This window comes from Calypte anna, chromosome 6 (assembly GCF_003957555.1).
Source record: "Calypte anna isolate BGI_N300 chromosome 6, bCalAnn1_v1.p, whole genome shotgun sequence".
NCBI lineage: Eukaryota > Metazoa > Chordata > Aves > Apodiformes > Trochilidae > Calypte > Calypte anna.
The window spans coordinates 9,508,188-9,534,000 of record NC_044252.1 but is presented as its reverse complement, the minus strand read 5'-3'; the positions used below and the strand labels follow the sequence as shown (position 1 = coordinate 9,534,000).

At 39.1% G+C, this 25,813-nt stretch overlaps 1 protein-coding gene across 2 annotated transcripts in view; it reads left to right on the top strand.

Annotated features, from left to right (window-relative positions):
- ANK3 (ankyrin 3) overlaps nucleotides 1-25,813 on the top strand; it is a 356,895-nt gene that overhangs the window by 253,343 nt on the left and 77,739 nt on the right. For both annotated transcript variants that reach the window (XM_030453513.1, XM_030453512.1), the window contains exons 14-24: nucleotides 521-619; nucleotides 2,711-2,908; nucleotides 3,426-3,524; nucleotides 4,260-4,358; nucleotides 7,479-7,676; nucleotides 10,052-10,150; nucleotides 19,529-19,627; nucleotides 19,718-19,816; nucleotides 20,181-20,276; nucleotides 23,239-23,311; nucleotides 23,526-23,588. In XM_030453513.1, coding sequence (XP_030309373.1) covers nucleotides 521-619; nucleotides 2,711-2,908; nucleotides 3,426-3,524; nucleotides 4,260-4,358; nucleotides 7,479-7,676; nucleotides 10,052-10,150; nucleotides 19,529-19,627; nucleotides 19,718-19,816; nucleotides 20,181-20,276; nucleotides 23,239-23,311; nucleotides 23,526-23,588 — 1,222 coding nt within the window. The remainder of the gene's footprint in view (nucleotides 1-520; nucleotides 620-2,710; nucleotides 2,909-3,425; nucleotides 3,525-4,259; nucleotides 4,359-7,478; nucleotides 7,677-10,051; nucleotides 10,151-19,528; nucleotides 19,628-19,717; nucleotides 19,817-20,180; nucleotides 20,277-23,238; nucleotides 23,312-23,525; nucleotides 23,589-25,813) is intronic.

Genomic DNA, 25,813 nt, shown 5'->3' with positions numbered 1-25,813 from the left:
GCTTAGGTCAGTGTAATCAATAATGATTTTTTTCCTCCAATAATGATTTTTTTCCTCTTGTTCACTCATCTTAGTGCTTGCCAGAAAACAAATGATATTGGGGCCATAGGGCATAGCAGCTGGAAAGCCAAAAATATGTGTATCTGAATATACAAAATTGGAAATAAAGTTTTTCTTTGACTAAATTAGGCTCTATGTAAGTGGATGTGGTTTCTAACACTGGTAGCAAAATGCTTGTAAATACAAAATTTGCACTGTCCTTTTTCAGGAAAAGACTAGTGACAAAGGCACTGTTGTGTTGGGAAACTGACCCTGAAATAAATTGCTTAGTAGCATACAACTAAGAGGTCAAATACTGACTTAATTTTCCATCTTGCTCACAGAAAACTACTGCAGAGCACTCTAGTGGAGATTATTCTGAATGGGGTCACCAGTATTTTTGTGTTTGTGAAAAGTGTTGGGGTTTGGTTTTCCTGTGGTGTGTTTTTAATGATATTTTGGTTTTGATGCTGTGTGCTAGAGAGGAGAAACAGCGCTGCACATGGCTGCCAGAGCTGGCCAGACAGAGGTTGTTCGACACCTGGTACAAAACGGAGCTCAGGTGGAGGCTAAAGCTAAGGTAAGGTTTATGGTCCAGGTATAATACCCCAAGATCATCTATTTTTAACAGTAACTAATCACAATTTTCATATATCTTTTGGGAAGAGAAAGGAAGATGAAGCCAAGGGCGTTAGTATAATAACTGGTGTTCTGTTACTTAAGGTGTTCGTGAGTGATCTCCGTGTAAGAGAGAAGGCAGGAGGTGGCAAGTTGATACCACACCTGTTTTTTCATCAACTTTTCATATGAACTGTTCTGTGTTTGAAGACTTTTGTTTCTGTGTGGGAAGCAAGGAGGGAAAGGAATGCCTCAAATCTGATTTTATTTCTACAAAACTGTAAACCTTATGTTGCTGATGTCTCCTGTCGCTAAAGCAACAGCCTTTACACACTCAAACCTCTTATACCTCTAAAGAACATCTGAAGTAAGCAAGCACAGCAAGGGGCAGTAGCTTAGAGCTGGGAAAAAGGAACAAACTCTATAAAAATAATTTCAGTTGAGGAAGATTAGGGGAAATAAAAAATAAATGGTCAAGAGCCACTAAAGAAACATTCAAAATTATGGAAAGAGAAGAGTTCTGGGAAACAAAGGAAGGAGATAAAGGGGTGCAATAAATAGTCTGAATAGGTAAAAATAGGAGGGGTTTTTTTTCCATATAGTGATTAAATTACTACAATTATAAATAAATCTATATTTCATTGTGAAATTATAATCTCTGAACTGATTTACAAATAAAATTACTAGTAAGATTATCTACTTATAAGGAATTCTGACTAAATATTTATAGCAGATACCTTAAATGTCTTAAGCAGTCTGACAATAGCAGTGAATCACACAGTCTTGAAAGACAGCCTTGAAAGTGAACAGCTCTTGCTCAGAAGCCCAGTCACACAAATATTTTCTAAATAACTTCATACAATGAATTAATTTGTGCAGGCTTCCATAGCCTGTTACATTTTTTTAATCAAAAGTAACAACTAAATACAAATAATAGGTTATACACTAGTGCTAACACCAGCCATGAGAAATTTGTGGGAAACAGGTATGAGCTGGAATGATTAAGAGCCATAGAGCCTCTCCACCAGTCAGAGAAGAATTCCCCTGTAGAGAAGCAGCATTCACATCTTGACACTCTCTAATCTTAAATCCCAAAGGTGTGAAATCAGCATGGTAGGATGGGCATGGACAGAAGTCTGCCTAGGAGAGAACAGCCCAGAACTACTCTGCTGTAGGAGACGGGATAGCAGTGTTCAAAAAGTTGGAAATTTAGCAGGGGTAAAAAGAGGGAGGGAAAGAAGTTTGAATAGATTTTTGAGGAACAGGAAAAAAATGAGTTTATGGGCTTTGTTAGCTATGCTGTTATGATAATGTGCCTAATCTAAAGGTTGTACAACTGAAAATTGTACAAATGTTACACATTGGGAACATGGTCACAACCAACCACAATGTTTTCACTGAAGAAAAGGAAATAAACAAGACGCATGATAGAGCAACCCCTGTACTCGGAATTATTTTGATTACTGTGCTCTGATTGAGAGAATGACAGTGAATTACAGTATCATGCTTTGTCCTCAGTTACATCCACTGTAAAATCATCTGCAAAATACCAAATTGTTGACCAGTAAAAAAGCACAAAATGCAATGCAAGTACTTAGTTCAAGTTACTAGACAATAGTATGCTAAGAATGTCAGCTAATCCCAGACACCTGATTTAAGTGTTATATGTTGCTGGGAATCATAAAAGAGATCTAGATGCCTGGAATACAGCTATATATTCACTACATGTTAAAACAAGTCTCAAATTCAACAGGAAACACAATACATTTTAGTGACAAAGTGGGGAAAATCCAGATTAAGAAAATTCATCAGCTAATTTACCATCATGGATTATGTGCCTGTCTGGAATATTTTATGATGCATTAACAAAGCCCAGCATATCTTGATTTTATGACAAAAAGACATAAAGACAATTAAGACGAAGCCAGTGTACAATATCCACTGTGTAAGACCTCAGTAGAATTAATGCTCATCTGAAATTTTGAAAAGCAATAGAATCTGAGCAAAGGATGTAGTTTTCTTATTTAGAACTATGTTGTTTGTTTGTGTCTAGGATGATCAAACACCACTGCACATTTCTGCTCGACTGGGAAAAGCAGATATAGTGCAGCAGCTGCTACAGCAAGGAGCATCTCCAAATGCAGCTACAACATCTGGATACACACCCCTGCATCTTTCTGCTCGAGAAGGACATGAAGATGTAGCTTCTGTTCTTTTGGATCATGGTGCATCTTTATCTATCATTACCAAGGTAAAGGAGTTGCGGAAGTGATAGCTTCAATAGTTAACTATACCTGTAGTAAGTTCTACTTTTAAATGAAATGCTGCAAGAGTCATGTGCACATACAAGTAACGTGAGACTTTGTTAAAAGTCTACAAAGCTTCATGGTTATACACTGGATGTAACATATCCCAGGCATCAGACACACATTTTCTCATAATTAAAGGAATGCAGGGCAGAAATTCCTGACAGGAGTTGATAAGATGTTACCCAGCTTTGTCCTTGTGTCTTCGGTGGTGTGAAGAGAGGAACTGACTTTTCCTTTTTAAGTTTTGTTTTGTTTTGTTTTGTTTTTTAATGTAAGTAGGGCTTTGCCTTGCAAGGGAAGTCCTCCAGACCTGTCAGAGCAGTTGGGAAGCTGAAGACTTTTTGTCTGTACTCATAACTGTGTGAGAGGATGGATGGAACAACAGTGTCCTTATATATAAGACAAACCTTGTCCAGGAAAAAGGCAACAAGGCTGCTATATAACTGTTTTCTCTTACAGAAAGGATTTACTCCTCTACATGTGGCTGCAAAATATGGGAAAATTGAAGTAGCCAACCTCCTGCTTCAGAAGAATGCATCTCCTGATGCTTCTGGAAAGGTAGGACAGAAGCAGCCATTGCTTGCACAGCAAAATGTCTAAATGCACATAAAATTCTAATAATACCATTCTACCTACTTACTATCACATTAGTGTCCACAGCATGGGTTTAACTGCAATGAGTTTTGTGTAATATTCCAGTCCCTGTGGGGCTACCCAAGAGTCAACAAACTCTTGACAAAAGTAACTTTTATTGTCAATAATATACAACAAAATTATGTCCTCTCTGTACCAATTCAGGGGAATGGAGACAAACCATTCCCCTGCCTTCCTGCCCAGACTACTTACAGTCCTTATCAGAGTTTTCAGGCAACTGGCTCTGCTCCCCCAGGTCTCATGACAGGGGCAAAGCCCAGTAAGAAGTCAAGCTGTTTAAGCCAGCTCAGCTTGGATTTTTACAGAGCCAAGGGACAGTTTACTTATCCTCTGCACTTAAAGAAAAACATTGCAGTAGGTGTGACCTCAGGATCAAAATTTTTTACCTGCTCTGTCCTGAGGACTGAACATTTATGTCCTTCTCTGTTCATCTCCCCTGGGAAAAGTGAAAACACAGCTCTGTAAGGATTTTTCAAATATTTGTTTTATTTTTTTGATTCTGAAGCTATCAAAGATTCTGGATACATGAATGAGTAACTAATGTGTTTTTTCACCTTACCTAATCTGATTTTCCATACTCTCAAGTTTTCCCTGGAGAGGGTTTGTAACAGCACTTGTTTGTTCTGCATGTATTTTTAGAGCGGTTTAACACCACTGCATGTAGCTGCACACTATGATAATCAAAAAGTGGCACTTCTACTGTTGGACCAGGGAGCTTCACCTCATGCATCTGCCAAGGTACAAGTACTGGCCACCCTGGGGGATCAATACATGGGCTTTTTGTGTCACTTTGTTCCCTGTCTAATTCTGTTCTTTCTAAACTGTATGTGTTTGCAATTGCAGGTGGGTCAGTGTCCTTGTTTATTAATATCTCACAACCATATAAAGTTGTTAGAGTAATTCTGCAGGTGAATCAAACAGCAATAAAAAAGTAAATATAAATGTAGATACATATAAACCCTCTATTTTTAACAAAGTTCAGTCTCAGTGAATACTGAGCCTTGTTTATACTTGTCTGGTCTCTTCAGTACTTCTCTAAGCCAGCCAGCTCTATCTCATTGTATCTTAACATCTCTGCAGGGCAAGCCTGGAGTTACTGCCTTGACAAACAGGGTCTTCTCCTAGGTGACTTCTGAGGTGTGATACATTTCTCAGTGCAATGTGCACAATTATTATTGTGCTTCATAATACTTCTACCCCAGATTAAACAGACTGGTGAGAAAATAAAACAACTAGTCACAATCCTGCTTTGATTGCAGTTGACAATCAAAGTTGGCAAGACAACACGTAGTTTAAGATTTCAAGGGATGTGGGAAAAAAAAATATTCTAGTTCTGAGTAGAAGAAAGAATTTAAGCTAGAGAAGCCTAAAATGTCTGTATCTTTTGTGGATCCCAGTTTTAAGTGTGGATCAATAATCGATGGTTGGATATCAGCAACAAGTAAAAGAGGGCATAAGCACATGTAGGTTCAAGTGGAGTGAGTTCATTGTAAATATCCCATCAGAAACAACCAAGATACATTCCTAAAATCACTTCCAAAAAAATGTGGAAAAGGGAGAGCTAGTGGAGAAGACAGTATCTTAGCTTTCCTCTGTTGTCTTCCTCTTGCATGTGACTGAATACAGCCATAACAAAGAGGCCTTTGGCATGGCTGAAGAAGAGGATGGAGTTTGTCATAGGTGGTGGGTCCCAGAGCTTAGAGTGTAAAAGAGAGGAATATTAAATAAACATCCTGGACAGCTAGCAGCAATGGCACAGTCTAAAAGTCAATAATGTTGATAGTGGCAACCTGCCAGAGGAGTGCCCCAGGAGGTCAACTGGAGAGATCTCTGATCTTTTACACTGCAATCCCCCTGTGGGGAAGGAAGGGCCTTCTGAAGGGGATGAGAAGGCACTGACCCAGTTTTCACTGAAAAGCTGCCAGTGGAAGCTAAGCATCCTGTAGGGACAGGGATTGCAGCAGCCATTGCCAAGGGCTTGGGAGGTCCAAACCAAGGTGGAAGCACTATAGGCTAGGGTATAATATTACACAAACTCATGTGTCAGGTCATCTTAGCTTCCCCATCTGTAACAGGAAAGTTTTGCAGCTGTCAGTTCAGGCCTTCAAGCACCATCTCCAAGTCTTCCTAAAAGAAAGCATTTGTTAGTATTCTGCAGCAACCAAGCCACAGCAGCACTGACTGGAGTGTCAATGCTAAATAAAGTTAATGGTAGCATGTTTGTTGCTTTAGGCACTTACTGTGCAGTCATCTCAAAGATAATGTTGGTAATAGCAAATGATTTCCCATTTCTTTGGTAAATGTGGTCTAATAAATAAATAAATAAATAAATAAACATCTCCTCACTGGCTCCACAGATAGTTTCAGCAGCAGTTGCTTTTTCTGTGATACTCCTGTACCACATTCATTACTTTACAAAATATACATCAGCTCCATTTAAAATACAGAGTTTAGCATACACAAAGGATTTAACATTTAGTTTTTAGGATTTAGTAGGTGCTTATGTGGCAATGGCTGCATCAGTCTTGTACAGGAAGCCTAAAGGAGAGGTTTGTGTTTGTTTTTCCTGGAGTATTTTACCTTCAAAGTGAAACCACAGTGGCAGAATACTGCCCTTTGCAATTGTGGCACTTGGTTTCCTGGGTCTCAGTTTGAAATATTTTAGTATTAAAGTTCTGGATGGAACCTGAATAGAATTTTGAAGATTGCGGAACCTTTTTCACCAGAACTTAGTTCTCTGCATGTCTCTCATTTCCAGATTACTATTAAAGCCCTCCTGTCATTCTTGTGCCCCTGTCTATTTATCCTTTGCTCCTACCTGCATTGCCCTGCATCTTTTGCCTCCTGCTTTCCCACCTGCTGCCCTGTGGGGTGCAGCAGGGAGCCAGGCCAGGTGAATGCTTTGAGCCTTTAGATAGATTTTACTGGACCATGTAATCTGAGATGCACACAGTGCTTCTCACAGCATAAAGAAAATGCTTTCTGCAGCTAGGGTCCCATCCCCACCTTCTGCCTTAGTCACATGCATACCTGTGTGCATCTGCTATTTCCTTTATAATGAGGGCTAACACATTTCTGGAAGGCAGAAAGTTCTTGATTAAATAAGAATCATATTCTGTACCAAAAACTGGTCATACCTTAGTCAGTGTTTTGGTATTTCTACACTAACCAATTATTCTTTATATCTATCTATAATTGTTCTACCAAATCTATCCATTTTTAGAATTATAAAATTTTATCATGTAATAGATACTACACTTGTAATTTTAGTTGTTGTTTCACAAGATACACATATTAGAAGGATTGAAAAAAAAAAAAAAAGATGTAAGACTCTAAAGTTATATGCTTTTATTTTTCCTCAATCTGAATGAAAAGAACCTATTGGTAAGGTCAGGCTAAATGCTGCAAGAAAGGCCATATTTTATGTACATGATGCTTTTGTTCACACTGGGAGAAAGGAAAAAACCATGAACAATAACAGCTGTTCTGAGTTAAGAGCACACATCCTGCTCTTCTGTTTGTTACAGATTTATGTACATTGAAGGAACAGCAGCAAATGTCTATGAAATGAAGCTCAAATTTTTATTGCTATAGGCTGTGCTCTTCTAAACAGATTATTTTTTACCTCAGATTTGAAAGTTTCTTTCAGAATCCTCTGATTTATAGTGTTCCTTTCAAAAACAGATTTTTAAAACCCTAATACATTAAGATTGCACAACTAGTTAATATTGTATTTGGCTACATTTGACATGATTTTTAGAACTAATTACTCACTGTCATAGAGTCAGGTAGGTACAGGGAAGTGATTTATCAGATCATTTAGTGAGTAGCTTGCAATGAAGCTCTTTCTCTTGACAGAATGGCTACACACCACTGCACATAGCTGCCAAGAAAAACCAGATGGACATAGCAACTACACTGCTGGAATATGGTGCTGATGCCAACGCTGTAACCAGACAGGGTATTGCCCCTGTACACCTTGCCTCTCAGGATGGCCACGTGGACATGGTGTCCTTACTCCTTACTAGAAATGCTAATGTAAACCTCAGCAACAAGGTAAGTGTTCCTCCTGCTAGGTGCTAAGGCAATAAATAAGCATGCTGATGAGGAGGATAGGGGCCTGCAAGTCAATTTTGTTCACTGTAATTCTGCAGGCTTGGAAAACCACTGCAGATGTTTGAATACACACATCATTTCTTCTAGCAAAGAGAGCAGCATGCATGCAATAAGTGAATAAACTGTATTTTGTAATACCCAAGTTGTGATGATAGTACACGCTGCAGAGGAGCTGGTTAACATATCTCTCTTCCTTCCACACCGTACTGGTCTGACAAAACACACCCAGAAAGAAAATGTCTTCCTCTCTCCAGCAGTTAGTGGGGTTGCCACGTGTCATTTATGAGCCTCTAGATATATGCCTGCCCATAAAGCAATGGTAACTGCAGACTTGTTAAGGAAAGCTGTCTCTTTAATGGGATAATAACAGCAAGGTTGTCTGAGACTTTATTCATTAAAATAACCAATTCTTTCTTCGCTGGGGATGTTCCTCAGAGCACAGTGGCTTTCCATGTAATTTCTCCTGGGGCCAGAAAAGGGAATTTGGTAGACTTTAGTTTCTGTATGTATGAATTTATAGGCCATTCAGTTTGCTCTATAGTAATGTTTCTAGCAGCATCCAGCCTTAATTCTTTAAATATCCCATGAGATGTCAGAGATGTTGGAAAGTGGAGTTTTGGTATGGATTTATGTGGCTGAAGGAGAAAGGCAGGAGACAGATTTTTCTTGTAAAATGTTTCTTATTCTCAGCAAACAGAGATAGACTTGGTGTCCTCTGAGGCTGTGGGTGATACTGCACAGGGCTGCTGTGTTTCCATGTTTCTAACTTAACAGTCTGGTGATTTTTGGTCCCTCCTGCAGGAAGCTTTTCATGCAAAAGTTGTGGTGTTTTTTCCCCCCGTTTCAGTCCTGTGGGGGACTGAGTCCTGTGGATTTATGCAGTACAGGATGTACATTTTATCCCCATGGGGCAATCTGCCATGTACATGCTCTGTATCACACCAGCTATCATGGGTTTTCTGCTAGACCTAATACAGAGACCATGAGTGCATCTGCTTGGCATGTTGATTCAGTCCCACCAGAGGTTAAGTACCTGAAACATCCTTCAATCTGCTACTGTTCAGTTGTAATCTCTAGTTTCTTGTTAAACTGATAACATCAGCTTTTGAAAATAGTTCCCTTGGACTCATTTAAGGATGCATGTTTCCTCCAAGCTCAGCAGCTATATTTGAAATCAGATATTTAAAGCACGCTACGTTGTAAGTTTTGCAATGGGAATAAAAAGACAATTTATTTTCTCCTGGATCCACAGAGTGGTTGAGAGCTGAATACTCAGAGCCCCCGAGAACTCATTTAATCATTTTAGAAGGTTTGGCCCATAATATCCAGTCTCCATTAGGTAATAGAGACTTGGTTACTGTTACATATTTGCATAACGTGAGCCACCAAAGCTGCACTGTGACCAGTGCTGAATGTTGGAGACCAGAATGGGAAGCTCACAGCTTGGTACCTTTGGTACCAACTTCCTGTGGACAGGAGTTTGAGTTCAAGGGTAGGAAACTTAGCAAGTGTTCCTGCCTGATGTGCCAGCTGCTTCCCCTGCTCCTCTGTCACTGGTCCTTAAGGCAGTAGGAACATAGGAGAGAAAAAGAACTGTAATTTGCAAGTAAAAGATATTCTTTCCCATTACTAACAAGATCCCTTTAGCACATTATCTCTTTTACCCCTCTCAGGGCTTTTTTGTGACAGAAAGTTGTAAAGCTTTCTGATGTTTTGAGGATTTTAGATCTCAAGTTACAGATAAGGAAAATAATGAGCTATCCAAAAAGTAAGAGTGTCAGTCTTTGTCTTCTAGCAACCCCATATGTCCTCAGTAGGCTCTTTGGATGGAAGAGAAATGGACCTGATCTTGGAGAAATGTAGTTTTACCTTTTCTGTTTGTGTTTAAAAATTACCAAATAGAGGAGTAAAAGTTAAGAATAAATCTGATTGAACATTACTTCTAGAAAACTTCTAGAAGTGTAAACAATTCAATATTTCTTTTAAAATCTTACTCATTCTCAGGAATTTCATTAGTCAAGAGGTAAAAAACCCACTGTGTAACTGTTTATTCAAGTGTCATAATTTGCCATCCCACATTGAAGGCTGCAGGCAGCAGTGTTCCTTGTGTAAAAGAAACATTTTCTTTCTGGCTTTCAAATTGCACTTTCTTGCAAATCAACAAGTGTAATTAAAAAGCCCATTACACAGTGAAATTGGAATTTATAATTTCTTTAAATTCAGTAGGATGTTTTAAGTCTTGATGGCACCTGATTTGCATCTTACTATTCCTCTGCCTGCTCTGAAGATTGTTGTTTGTGGCTTCTAATTTACAGAGTGGGCTGACACCACTTCACCTGGCTGCTCAGGAGGACAGAGTCAACGTAGCAGAGGTTCTTGTTAACCAGGGAGCTTCTGTTGATGCACAGACAAAGGTACAAACCCTGCTGTCAGTATTTCTCTTCAGAGAGGCATGAACCTGTATCCTAGACTGGTAATTGATTTCTGGGTGAAACTGAAGTAACAGAAGAGAAACATTTCTAGTAATAAATTATTAAATAATTTATTCTGACAATATGTAAACTTGAATGTTTAGTGTTATGCTCAGTCTTTGAGCAGTGAGCTTATTTCTTTCCAAATATTTAGCTCAATATAGATTTAGATTGTATCTTACTATGGTGTTTCACTGCAGGTAAGTGATTGATCTGGTTTTTTTGTAAGAAAACTTGCAGAAAAGCTTGTGCTCTCTCTACAGAATCATGTAAACTTTCACCACATGTATACTCTCCTCTCCTTTTAGTGTTTTTTACATGTTGCATGTATTTTCCGTTCAGCTGTCAGTAGAAACAAAACACAGGAGGCCTTTTACTTAAAACATCTGTATTTACAGCTAGACAAACAATGTGAACGCAATGGAGGCATTCTTGGCTGTTAAATGATTAGTAATTTTTCCCATGACTTAAGCGACTTTATGAAAAGGAGTCTGTTTGCCCTGGGTTGGTAAGCAATAGCCATCCATAGACATGACTCTGTAAGGTAATAATGACTGGATATCTCTGAACTTTCTAAACCACTCTGTTTTGTAAAGCATAATGAGGTAAGCTCTGTCATCATATGGGGACATTCTAGGGAAATGACTTTTTTTGGTGTCCCAAGTTCAGACTAGAACTTTTTTCACCTGGTGGTAAACATGAAACCACAAGGTTGTCAGTAAATATTGCTCTAATGTACCTTCAATAATAATATTGAGATGCAACAGTTAACTCTTGAGGACATACTTGGAGTTCTTTATCACTGTTTTCTACTATGAAATAAATACATATATGCAATGGTGGAAGAAGGGAAAGTCAGTGTTATGTGATTTTTCTACTGTGTAATTCCAACTGCATTGGCTACTGATTTCAGTGACATTCTAACATGAAACTGAAATAGTTAACTGAAATCCCAGGAGCTTCTCCAGCTTCATGCTTTTGTAACATATCCTCAGTCAATATTTTACAGATGAATCAGCCTGGGTTTTTATCATCTGCTAAATCATCCAGCAGCAGATGAGATCTGCCCTGGTTTATTCTTTGCATTATTTCCTTAGATGCATATGGTTGCCTTTCTGCAGAAAGTTCCTACTCAGCTTTGGTTTCTGAAGCAACACATTGCAGAACCTGCTCTTTTGACTTGGTCAGAGCTGAATTGCCTCCTAGCCTGTAGAACTTGTCTGTGAGTGCCTTTCTGCCACTCTTCTCTGTCCCACAAATAGTAAGTAGTCTAAGGAGGCATTCACATTAACAGGTGCAGGCAGCCACGTGTCCCCTTTCCTGCTTTCCAGTGTCCAAATAGGATCTGGTTCGAGCTAGTGGCCTTTTAGTCACATTAGTATGGTGGAAATGTCTGAGATGCTGTCACAGCTGAGAGGCAAAGCTTGTTTGTTGGGTCTCAGGGCCAGCTTGGCACAGTTGCACAAGCTCTGTACTGAACTTTAAGCTTGGCAGGGTGGCACTGTGATGGAGCAGGCATGTGACCCTAGGAACACACAGAAAAGGGACTCTGGTTTCTCATTCAGAGGTCTCTTCTGTGTGGACCTGATTTTCTTAACTGCACCTCTCAAAACTGAACTAGTCAGTAGGTAAAAACATGTAGAGAGAAAAAAAAACACAGTCTATTTAGCTGTGCATCATGAATACTACCATCTGTAATAGACTTTGAGTTTTAAACAAGCCAGACCAAACAGTAAGTCCTTTGTTGTTCACCTTCACTTCTCAGTTACACACGTAACTAGTGCAAGGAAAGAGTTGTTTACCAGTGTGTATTTGCTTCCATGGGGCTGCCAGGAAGGCAGGGACTCCCAGGTCAGGCAAAGTCAGGGTGTATACAAGCAGAGCTACTTTGTGGTGCAACAAATCATGTGTCTGGCTAAATATACATTATTAATCCTGTGGTGAACACCACCTGCAATGGTTTGTCCTCCTGCCTGCCATGCTGCCTTCTGCTGTAGGGGACTGCCTGCTCCTTAGGAAGAAAGTGCCCACGTGCCTTGCAGGACTGAGTTAGATTGGAGTGAACTTGATGCTTATTCACTGTCTTCTGCGTAGTACCATCTGCTGAATTTGTGTCACACTGAGCCCTCCAGGCTCCACAGAGTCAGCCACATGTAGGTCACCTGCCAGATATCCACTCACTGCTGCCTGTGGTATAAGAAAAGTGCCAGTGCAGTACCATGTGTTTTAGCATGAAATAGTTTCCAGATAAGCTGGTGATCATCTTGAGTTCCTAAGGAAAGAGCTGATAAGCTCTGAACTCCTACAATGAAGGAAAAGTGTTATGCTGTTAACAACTACCATACCTTGACCTCATGTTCTATGTAGGTAAAGTGTAGGTGATTGACTTGTAAAACAGCAGCTCAGTAGTTAAAAAGCTCTCTTATTTAGATGGATTAACTGTTCTATGGGAATAAAAGGTCTGTGCACACTGCCTCTAAAACCAGAGGCCCTGGGAAGCAAGATACAGCAACAGCTGAGTTGGCTTCAGAAGCACTGTTGCTACACTTGGATGTTTGCACAATACCATCCAGTATGTCCAGTTCAGATTCCTTACTTTGGACATCCAGTGGTAGAAATGTGGCCATCTGTGCCTTAAAATTCATTGAAGTGCACAGCTTAGACTGGCATTATAATGGGGATCTCTGCTACCAGAGCTTCACCACTAGCCTGTTTTCTTCTATCCATTTCACATCCACACACTTGTGTTATCTCAGTTATTGTAGTCTAGATGGCTATTGAGTACTTTTTTTTCCTTTGTTTAAATTCTCTCTTATCATATTAATAATTTTACCAGATTAAGTAAGAATCAGTTATGTCATTCCAGCACAGTAACTGTCAATAGAGGAAGAACACTCAATATTTCAGCAGGTCATTCAACTTCTTGGGTAGAGACCAATGCACTATCATCTTCCACCTCTGGTACAAGTTCTTTAATCATAATTTAAATATAACTTACACTCCCTGTGGAAACATCTAGAGTTTGCAAGTCTGATACATGGGAGTTCTTATTCCTGCTCAGGTTCTGAGGGACACATATGACTGGGGTTTCTTGATTAGAGGAGAAAATTGGAAAGAAACGTATTTTATATCCTGAAGCTATAACAAGGAAGAAAAAAATCTAACTTTACAGAAAATATTTTGTTAAGATCAGTTCTGGCACTAAAACTTAGGAGCAAAATTACTCTCAGACTTGAAACACTGCAACTTTCATTCATTCTTGCACTGGTTTCCCTGCTAGTAATTTGTTTCCTGAACCCTGCTGTAGACAAAGGTATGAAAGGAAGAATAGCTGCTAGTTTTGAAGTTCATTTATTGATGTTGTTATGGGGCCCTTCTGGTTCTGCTGCATCATTTAACGAAATAGCTTCTAATCCCAGAGCTGCAGGAGTCCATCTCAGCTGATACTGCAGAGTAAACACTGGTTTAGTGTGCCAGAACTAGTACCTGAAAGGCTGCAAAGTTGCCCCTGCCACTTGAAGACAGAATTTTGATATGTGGTTTTAGGCCTAGCCATGTTAGACTGACTGAGCTCCCAACAGATCAACTGCAAAAAGCACCTGATCATAGTATGCAAGAAGCAAATAATAAGATGGTGAAAAAATAGCATAGTAGGATACACTTCAGGTGGTGAAGCTTCAGAGCTCTTCCAGAGCCCTTCATGTTTAGAAAGCTTTAAAAACTGAATGTAGTGTTCATAGAAGGCATGTCAGGGTCCCACTGCAAAGACAACAGTTTTTGTCCACTCTTATGTTACATTTTTATACCTGAAATTCACTATATTAAAGAATTTTCAATGCTGAAACACTGTACTGTGCAGTATCATGCATAACACAAGGAACACATCTTAGACATATTATTTGAAGTTAAAAGTCAACCTGAAGCCATGACTGAGCAGATACTCTTACTCTGGTGGTCAAATGTGTAAAGCTGTAGTGGTACATGTGATGTTGCTTTTGTTGCAGGACTTTTGTGCTGAGAGTTGGCATAAGTAAATATTGTTTCATGGCTCAGCAGGTCTCCACACATCATTTTAGAACTCTTTATCCCATTGGATAGTGTTAGCCAGGATACAGCATTACTGTGAGGGACTGGAAAAGGAAAACTGATAAGAGGAATGGTTCAGTCAAGGATGAAGAGCGGGGTTTGCAGCTTTGATCTCAGTGCGGGTCATTTTAATCAAACAGTTGCTTTACTGCACTTGGTGTCTGGCCTCTGCTGGGAGAACTGATGGTCTCACGGTCTCTGGTTGACAACTGCCTAGAAAATAAAGCCAGTATTAAACTGTCTTTTGTTCCTAACACTGTAGTATTTGTAGGAGATAATGGTAACTGAGAGTTCTTTTCAGATTTATTCAGGGAAATTTATTCAGGTCTGCCTCTCTGTTTCTGACTGGAGCCCCATAGCAGCCTGAGTGCTACAGCCCTGTAATCCAGTTTTTCTATTGGAATGTCTAATTTTCGGATGCAGAAAGAGATAGGAAGGTGGCAGGGGGGGTGGGAAGCATTATAGAGAAGAGTCACTTTCATGCAGAACAATTGTATACAGATATCCTCAGTGTCTCTCCATGGTACCTTTCCTCTTCCTCCTTGGCTCTTGGTACGTCTTCAGTTGTTATCAAGACAGTCAAGTGGAAATTTCCAACCCAATGATGTGCAATAATGAACCTTTGGAAGATACTGCATCATGTTAGGCTCTGATTCAGCAAAGCAGTGAAGTGTGTACAGCAATGTAGGTTTCCTGTTTCATTCAATCATGGATGCCTTTATGATCTTTGGATATTGAGAATTTTCTAGCCTTATCTACAATAGTACTGTAGCTGTATTGCCTGACATTTACAGCAGAAAAACAAAAACAGAGCAGCTTGAGAGTCAGCATGATTAGAAAGATGCAGCAATCGAAGCTGTTGAGATTTATGGTTATTACCAGTGGAGGATATTAAAGTAATTTACTGGTGTGGTATACAAGGGTTTGTGATAATTTCCAACAAAAATTGAAGAGCAAGAGAATGAGAGATGCTTTGTGTTTGTCCATTAGAACTGAAAAAACCTCAGTATTTCTGGGGCTTTTTGGCACTTATTCTTGTGGCTTTTGATAAACCCTTCTCAGCTGTTAACTCCTGTATTGCTGCTCATTCTTTAAAACAGCCAGAAGCAGCTTGGCAGCTGACTGCCAGAAGGTGATAGACATTAGAGCTGTATTAAACAAAAGCCCTGATTTTCTTGGAAGCAACTTCTTTTTAGTATTGGGATTACTTCTAAGCTCTTGACACTTTGCCAGTAAATGTAACTGTGAACCTAAAATGCTGCAAAGACAGCTATATAGTTTTGGGGCTGGATTTGTTTGGTTGTTGTTTTGGGGTTTCTTTATGTGTGTGTTGGGTTTTTTTTTAATTATTAGCAGCTTTAGAAGCAAATATTTTATCCTCCTGGACAAATTTCTATAGAGAATGAAAGCTGCAAGCTCAAATAGCCATGAGAATTACTGCTTGTATAATTAATGTAGTTGTGTATTTGCACAACCTTTCAGTTGGAGTGCTCCAGAAAAGATAACCAGTATCTGTTTTCCATTATGCTGTTGGGGCATTAGATGTGTGATGTTTTCCTGAGCTAGAAACAGTTGAATGCAGGTGTCTGAACTGTAGCTGAGAAGCAAAGGATATCCCTTCCCCCTCTCAGGCATTAAAAAAGCGTTTTGCTAATGAGTTTGATTTGATCGATGCCTTCACTACAACCATTGCTGACTTTACACATGAAAGATGTCCTCTGGTGGCTGATGAGCTCTGACACACTCAGTGAGATGTGACCTGCTGTCTCAGATCTCTGCCACTCTGCTGTCAGTGACTCTGCTGCACTAGGGGCTGCATCATAAGACTTGACATGACATGAGATGACCACAGGGAATGGCAAACTTAAAAGGAGAGCTTCCAGGCCCCTCCAGAGAGTTCAGACAGGAAACTGGTATTTTGCCACCAGGCTAGCATGTGCCCACATCACTACCCAGAACATGGGTGATGACAGGCAGCAGAGAAGCTGCCTTTTGGTGCATAAACCTCCAGCTGCCATACCTGACCAGGCCAGCAGTTCCAAGAGCTTCAGAAAGATCTTCCTTCAGCTTCAGCTCTGGGATACGAGGAGCAGGAAGAATAGTGTCATTGAGAAATGCCATGATTTTTACCATGCATTTTGAGGGAAAAGAGAAGTTTTCAATTACTCTGTTTTAAACAGCAGGCTGCTAAAGAGCATTAGCAATTTTTTCCTCTAGCCATTTATGAAGGTATCAGGTGTAAAACTTTGTATATTCCACTTGTAGATGGAAATTGATGTTGTACTCCAGTAAATATTGGGGGTTTCAGAGCTCCTTCTTCAGTATGCACTACTACAGGCTGGACAGAGGGGCCTTTACAGATCACTTCAAAAGGAAAGTTGAGATCAGCTGATCTCGGCTCTCTGATACTCTCCAGATTTTAATGTCTTATCAGCAGGGGGTTCCCAGCAGGTGACCCTTGCCTTTGGATTTCATCTTCCCTGTTGTTTTTATGATGCCTGATTTTTGTTGACCTTGCAGGTCAACATGTTAAGAGGCCTGTATTTTAAAGGGAGAGAAGGGAAATAAGTTCTTCTATGACAAGGTTTTACAGCACTATTTTAACTGATGTTAAAACTGCGTTTTGGTCATGTTTTGAGTATATTTGGACACATAGGAGCAGGGACCACAGAAGCTGAGTTTGAAATCCATGGCTGTGTGAGTATGCTCAGCATTCTGCTGAAAGCTCAAGACTCTGGCCAGCTTAGGGACCCCTGTCAGGTTCAGATGCTGGGCACAGATAGGAAGCTATTAGGCCAAATCTAACAGTAAGATGAGGTCCCAGCTTTCAGTTCATGATAACTGTATTTTAGCTATTGCTCAGGCTTTTACCACTGTGTGCAACTATTTGGCAGGAATTGTTCATGTTTATTGCAGTCATCTGACATCTGATCCAATGATCGTGTAAGTCAATGGAAAATTTCATTCTGCTGATGCCTATGGAATTTAGATCCAATGCTGTCTCTTGCAATGATTAACTCATGCTGGTTGTCAAAACTAGTAGTTTCTTTAGATGGCAAAAGGTATATAATTAACTGAAGAGAAAATACACACCCTAATTTAAAGCAACTGGCAAAACTACCATCTCCAAGCATGTTAATACACTGAAATTAGGTAATCTTATGTGCAATAGTATTAGAGTATCAGAGACAAAGTGGTGTGAAGCAAATGGTGTACCTAAACTCATGGACACTTGAAACTTCTTTTGGGTGGAAACAGTTCACATCTGAGGTTTACTTTTCTTCTGAGCAGCTTTGACCTCATGGTTTGCATATGTGGGTAGTGCTGACTTCTGAAACCCAGGCTGACTTTAGACTTGCCCCCTCTGTGCTTTTGACCGAGTTGTTTAACATGTCCAAGACATGCTCTGTGGCCATGTTTCCCCATATATATTATAATTTACCTTTCTGCTACTAGAAATACCAATATCTGACAGCCTCACTGTTTACCTTTTATCTGAAAGCAGAATTCCTATAACAGCAGTGCATGTTTGCAGTATATTTTACCATATTTTTAGTATATTTTTGTTCCTCATATCAGATATTATTTTCACAGCCTAGCATTAATTGTTCCATAAAACCAGGTGATGGAGCATGAGGTCAATACCGCATTGTAAGTCCCAGAGTATAGCAAAGGGATGTTTTATTCTGGAAGTGTAGTTTTCTCCTGCTTGCAAAATGGTCAAGCCCCATGTGAACACTGGCTAGGGTGACCCTTCTGGCACCACAGAGTCCTTCAAGTGGGCCCATGAAACCCAATGCTTAAAGGGCAAAGGAATAAAAAGAACTCAAGAGAGGGGGGAGCCCATTAAGCCATCTCTGTGAGCCCAGCAAATCATCTTCTGGAAATCCATCAAGCTATTAGTGTGAGGTAGGGGGAGAAGTTTGGGGAAAATGGCTCTCTGCATGCCATGGAGAGAAGTAGCAGGTGTGCCCCTGAGGTAACCATCTCCTGAACTGTCCTTTGCACAGCTCTAGATGAATTGTTTATTAAAGAACCAGAGAGAGTGTTTTCATGAAGGGAAAACGAGGCAGAAAACATAATAATTTCTAATATGTTAAGCATCTCAAGTCCCAATTTTTCAAAACTGCTAACAGTATTATCATATACTAAGAGGTACAAAATGAGCAGCAAGAGCAATCTTTGGTCCTCTTTGTTTTGTTGCATTGTATATTAAATGTTAACTCTTGTTTAAAATGATTATTACAATTAACAGGTTTCAACATGAGCAAGTTCAGAATCAGCCTAATAATTCCTGCTTTGCTACAAGGAGTAGTTTTTGAAAAGTAGTAGTAATTTTTTAAAATCTTGTCATGCTTTTAAGTGGCAATCTTCTTGTACTAACTGGTTTTAGAAAAATTCCCAAAATGTGCATGCTTTGCTATAAAAAGCCATTTAGTTGTGCTTAGACCATTCAATGAAGGAGTCCCAATATTCACAAATATTTTTAGTCTGTCCACTAGTAATAAAAAAATAAGTAATAGGTACAAACCAATACATTCAACTTTCTCATCTTTGCTGTTGCCAAGAAAAACTCTTTCTTCCAGTTTGCATAACACAAGGCCAAACACGTGAAAAATTAGACCTCTCTAACAAGCATCAATTCACCAGCTGGTGTTCCAGTTTCTTTAGGACTGTGATTCTGGCAGAGCTGCCAGATCAGTTGCATTGTTTTAGATTTACCTTCTGGGTGTTTCAGTAAGAATGGATGGGCTGCAAATTGCACCACAGCTGAGTATGCCTGGTTTTTAGAAAGCTGTTGTTATAAAAGATCTGTATGTATGACTTACTTATTTACTTATTTATCACACTGTAGGAGCACCAAACATGTGCTGTGCACAAATATGTGCTGTAGATACTACACACATATTTGTTTAAAACTGTGGGCTCTGCCACAGTGACACGATAATCTGGTCGTTGGAGAAGAGGCCAAATCTTAAATCAACATTGCATGTTTTGAAGATTAGATTTGGAGAGTTTCACAAAGAACAGGACATGAAATCATGAGAAGTGTGGGTTTTTTCCAAGATTGGAGTATTTTTCACATACGCCAGAGAAATGAAGCTGAACAGGATTTTTGCTGTTTCATGTCTAGGTTTTTCTCTTTGGTTGGTTGGTTGTTGATTTGTTGGGGGTTTTTTTGTCAGGGGATGTGTGGGAATGGTCACATTTACTAACTTCTTACCTTCCTTCTAGATGGGATACACCCCTCTGCACGTCGGCTGCCACTACGGAAACATAAAAATAGTGAACTTCCTTCTGCAACATTCTGCAAAAGTTAATGCCAAAACGAAGGTGAGTTTTCCACTTCGGCCTCTCTCGTTTCTGCAGAGGTGGCTTCTGAGCCCTGCCTGCTGCAGCCTCTCCCTTTCCCTCTGCCTGCAGAACGGGTACACGCCGCTGCACCAGGCCGCGCAGCAGGGCCACACTCACATCATCAACGTTCTGCTCCAGCACGGCGCGGCGCCCAACGAGCTCACTGTGGTAAGTGCAGGGGCTGCACTCCCAGGCCCACACTGCACAAAGCATTTGAGCTGTGGGAAATGTGGGGGAAAATGTGGTGGGAGAGGAAAAGAGCAGAGGAAACATATTCCCATTGCACCGGTTCCTCTGTGCCGTCATCTCTTCCGAAACTAGAACAGAGGACATCTGAAAATCTTTTCACTTTCTTCTCATTTCTGTGAAGAGCTAAAAACTTATGGCTGTATAGTTCCAAAAAACTACTTTCCATCACCAACATGCAAATATTTATTTGACCTGTATTGTGCATTTTTCTACAGTTAATTACCAGTTTCTACACTCAGCCTTGCTAACATTCAACTTTTTTAAAAAATGTTTGAATTGCTAGAATGGAAACACTGCCCTGGCCATTGCTAAACGACTTGGCTACATTTCAGTTGTTGACACATTGAAGGTGGTGACAGAAGAGACCATGACTACAATTGTAAGTACAGCTTAGTTCAGTAGTGAATGGAATAATTTTTCCTAAGCCACTGTATTCAGCTTTGTTTAGTTACATGTCTACAGAGAATCCAGTTAAATTTCAACCCCTTTCCTTTTAGCACAATAAAGAGTATACAAAGTTAAATATGAGCAACATATTTTTAAGGCAATACATGTTATTAGGCTGTATTCAGGAAGAGTACCAACCAAGCAGAAAATGGACAGTGTAACTTACTGGTCATAGCTGCCATGCTTTTCTGCAAATCTGGTTTAGGACACAAACCACACAAACACAGGCTGGTTTGTAGTTAAAAAGAAAAAAAAGAAGACATTCCTGCAGTCACCTGTACTCCTGACTTTTGAGAGGGTTTGCCAAATGACTGATACATAATGGTTGGTATTAGGCCTAAGAGAACCTATTCCAATCCAAAAAATGGTTGGAATTCACTTAAAAGATTGCATAGTTTCTTCTGCTTCTTAAAGCTGTCTTCTGCAAGCAGCCACCATCAGCTCTTGCAATACAGATGATGAACTCCAAATTGTCTTGTCTTGCATCCCAGAAAGACTTATTGCAGCATTAGCCAGGAGAGAATAAAGGTATTAGCAATGCTCAAATGCTCTCAGAAAAATGGTGATTCATAGAATAAAAAATATTTCTCGGAAAGGTACTTTGTTTATTCCTGTTTTGCCAAATAGCTCTATGAAGCAAAAAGGCATGTGACCAAGGAGCCTCCAATGTACCACCATCATAGGAAAACCAAAATTGGGTCCTCAGAATATAAATTCAGAGCATTGGCTCCAAATTTGCTTTTTTCCTTTCTACAGCATTTTCTTCTGATTAAAATAATAATAATAAAAAAAAGAAGTATGTCTACATAAGTATTTTTAGACCTACCAGAGATGGAAAACACTTAATGTGTGTTCGTGTTTTGTCATCGCCCATTTGTGTGGTCTATCAGTGCAAGCAGGTGGTTGCAACATGATGAGCATTTGGGATGACAAGCAGATTTTAGCTCTGCTACTGCATCTGCCTTTTCTCTCTGTGACTTTCTAGGCTGTGGTCTATAATTCAGGAGCTTACGGAAAATCCACCACCTAGAATTTTTTTTCACAGCTTATCTCTAGGTTTTCTCAGAAACACATTTACCTAGAAAAATTCCAAAATATTTTTCCACAACCTGAAATATTTGGTGGAGAAGATTATGTGGGGTAGCATAAACTTGAACGATTGCCTGGTATACAACTACGTAGCTGCAGGAAAAATAAAGCCACATATTTATGCTAAGAACTCCCAATATCACAAGGTCATTCTCAGCCAAGTACCTGGAGGAGTTATGCTCTACAGATGAAGAGGAGTAGAGAAAGGGTAGGTCAGGCTGTGAATTGTGTTAGAAGATATGTTAGATGCTGAAAAGTTTATGCTATCCCAAATATCTACTCTCAAGAGAAGTCTAGAAATAATTTCCATTAAAATCAGAATATGCTGCTTATCAGTCACAGGTGTGCAATTGTCAGATTTGGGAGTGAAATCTGAAAACAATGAAATATTATTTACAAAAGAGGGTCTTAAAAAAACTCAGTTTGACTGTTGAGGCTTACTTTTTGAAACTTGTGGCTAAACAAATCCCAAAGGTAAATTTAACAAAACCAGAGATGGACACAGCTAATTGTACTACAATGCAGACTCAAACACCAATAAAAAAAATCCAGTAATGCCTGAAAAAAAAATGTCCTGTGATTTTGTTATTTTAACAGTAGTGTGTTAAAAAGCTTTGCAAATAATTCCCACAAAATGAAACAAGTGTGAGGATTTATGTAAGTTTTTTAATGTTTGAGCATGCAGGAGCTTTTCTGCCTATATGAAGACATGGCAGTAGCCCAAGAAACATGAACTGCCAAATAAGTATTTATGAGGCCAGGGAAAAACTGTAATATTTTTAAATAAATGGAAGTGGAAAAGCTGTTTTGTCCTCTTGGACTTCCTAATGATTTTGTATTGGTATATGAAGAATGAGAAGTAATGGTGACTAAAATTAATATATTATAAAAACCCAGTAAAGATGGGAGTGTGTTTTGGGGGGGCTGGTTGTTTTGTTTGGGGTTTTTTGGGGTTTTTTGTTTGTTTGTTTTTGTTTGGTTTGGTTGTTTAAATCTACAGCACTCCTTGACTGGTAACTCTGCAGGGTCTCCTGCATGACCTAAAACTTTACCAGTGCTTGTTATGGTGTCCCTCAGCTGGGAGTGAAGTGTTCATGTGTGTGTCATTCAGGTATTCAAGCATCATATTTCAGGCATTCATGACATTTTTTTTTCTGCTTCTAATTTTTTTTAATTGGTCTTTGAGTCTGAATCAATATGAAGATCAGTATTAAAATCAACCAACCACTTCTGAGTGTTTTTTCATGCACAAATTCTTTAGGGGGTATCATTTAGTGGGCACGTGGTTACAATTGTTCTCATTTGTGGGAAAACCACACAATTCATGCTCAGGTGCCTCTGAAACAATTCACACAGATTGAGCCTGCTCCCAAATGGCAGCATCTTTCTAATGAAAAAGCAGAAATACCTCCCTCAGAAAGTTTAGTATAGAGATTCTATGTTCCTGCTCAAAACTTAGAGGACTATTTAAAGAGTTCTTATTAAAATCCTTGACATGAAACTCTTCTCAGTGTACTTGTTTCTTCTTTTGGTATCACCATCTTCTAGGCTTTCAGCTCATGCTTTTTCTGCTGTGAAAATTAAAATACAGTTTAAAGCACACATATACTATTGCCTCTTTCTGTATTATTTCATAGTTTTTAAATGTATAGTTCAATGCCTCCATGAGAAGGAGAGTAAAAACACCTAAATCCTGTTTTGCTAACTGCAGATAAAATTTGTCCTATCTTGCATTCATTTGATTTTAAAATGACTATAAGAAAAATCATGCCTTCACTCTGAAATAATTTTTTTTTGTTTGCCAGACTGTTACAGAAAAGCACAAAATGAATGTACCAGAAACCATGAATGAAGTTCTTGATATGTCTGATGATGAAGGTACTAAATAGAAAACCTTGCTTATTTTTCAGTCTTCCATTGGTTTAAAATATTTTTGTTGGGGTTTTTGTTTGTTTGTTTGTTTGTTTTAAAACTAAAAAGAAAACAGTATTAGTTGGTCTTAGCACACATTTGTTATTACTTTACAATGGTTTGTTGACACGTTGATAGTCTTTGCTTTTATTTAATTATTTTGTTTATTTCAATCATGCAGTTCGTAAAGCCAATGCCCCTGAAATACTCAGTGATGCTGAATATTTGTCAGATGTTGAAGAAGGTATTTGTGCATCTTTGTACTGCAGTGATTTTTAACTTAAGCTTCTTCCTTTTATTTAATATATCTGAAAATTAATCCTTTCAGATAATGTTCTTATCCCACTAACAATTTCTGCTTTCCAATTAAGAATGCTTTCAAAAATTCTTTGAGCTACTGATGATAATTCTCTACTTTTTTTCTGAATCTTTCACTCTAATTTTTTAATCAAATTACCTCTGGTTTCCTGGAACAGTTCTTTTCTTGTTTCTGCTTCTAAAAAGTGAAGAATTGCTTTATTATTGGAACTGAAAAATTAAATATTGGGGAAAAAGGTCAAATATCAAAACCTTTTGGAAGAAATAACTGATATTGAAAGTAAACAGTGAGATAAAATAGTTTTTTTGTTGTTATTTTAAATTCTGATGTGGATTAGGTCCCAAAATGGTTGATTTATATTGGTAGTGGACTCAGCCTAGAAAGAACTATTTTCAGGGTGGTGTTTGGTTTTTGTTTGTTTCTTTGATTTTTAAAAATACATGGGATTTCAGTCATGATGTTTAGCAAAGCCACATCAGAACACTTTTGTCCTGAATAAAGAAGATGGTGTATCGGGCTGAAACATACTGGTGTTGATAGTATTAAGGAAGAACTTTGTAGCTGAGGTTTCATCTTTATCAACCTGAAATCTGTGAGAGTGGCAATAAAGCCCTCTGTTTCCAGTGCCTCTTTGAAGTGTCCTGAGCTATTTGCAGTAGCCACCTTCTCATCCCAGTTCTCTTTGGCACTGGACAGGCTTGGCAAGGCTTGTGTGGTCCCCAAGTATTTAAAACTCTTTCGGGAACTGCTTCCCTCCTTTATACCAGCATCCCCTGTTAGGTCACACTTTTCCTGGTTTGGGTGTACAGGAGTCTGTGCAAGTTTCACCAGCAACTGCAGGCCATGGAGGGATTTGGTTCCCAGGTGACATTCAGAAAGAGGAAGTTCTTGGGTTGAAGAAAAGGATGAGAGTGTCCTGAAGGCTTTTCTGTTTGTGTGCGTCCTAATTCTCTTGCATTAGAGCAGCAATTTTTCTTTTCTAGGAGGAAAAGAAGTGACAGGCTAATTTTTCTCAGGCTTTTTTAGTTAATCTTTCTTTTTCTTCCCTCTTGATACATTTGCTTTTAATTTTTACGGCATTTAAGCAGTGAGATGTAAAAGCTATTTAGCTATGTTCATTGTGTGCAGCTCTGGTTTAATTCATGCATTGAGGCTTTTGGTTTGTTTTCAGTTTGTCATTATGTTCCCCTTGCTGCAGTTCCAAGTGGATAGTGCTCTTACTTGACACCTGTGTTTTATAAATAACTCTCTTAGGCTGTTGTACTGCTCAAAATACTGTAGTTTTAATGGACTGGAACACTGATGCATAATAGTGTTGGTTGATAGAGCAGTAGCTATTGCCATATCCCTCTGCACAGCACAGGGCAAGGAACAGAGAAATACTCCTATATGGCATCTGATTATTTGAACCAAAATGTAAAATGTGTCATTAAATATACAGGATAATTTGTTATGGCCAAATGTAAAGCCTACAGGAGTGTGTGAGATCTGCAAAAGGTTTTTATAGTCAGTTTAACAAAAAAAAAAAAAAATAATATGACTGATTCCCTGTCTAGAGACTGCTCTGCACCCATAACAACCCTAGTTGTTACTAGGGGAACTAAAAGACTCGTTTATGCAAAACAGGGTCATTTTCAAACCTAACACTGAAAGGAAGCTGACAAATCACCTGATAGGTATTTTATAAATCTATGCTGAAGCATTCCGGTGTGCAAGGCACGCAATGAATTACAGGCTGTGAGGTAATAACCACTGGTCTGTTGTCCTTCCTGACTTGCACATCTGTAAAGGCAAAATACCAGTGCTCATCCCCACAACTCCTCAGTGCTGATAAGGTATTTACATGCAGTGCATTGCCTTCTACCAGTACAAATAAATATGTTCAAGACAGTAATGCACTTGGACAAATCTCATAGCCACGTTGCTGATTTCCATTAACTGGGAGATGAGCACAAATGTACCAAAATCCAAGGTATCCCTCGCTTGGTTAATGTTCATGTCATCAGTCAAAATTCTTCAGTGAGAGAAACTGGTTCAATGATTTCTCTCTATCCCACAGTCCTCAAGGTTACTCTCATAAGAAAAATGGAAGGCTTAGAAAGTAGTCTAAGAACTCAGACAAAGGTCAGGAAACTGTTTCCTTGTGTTTA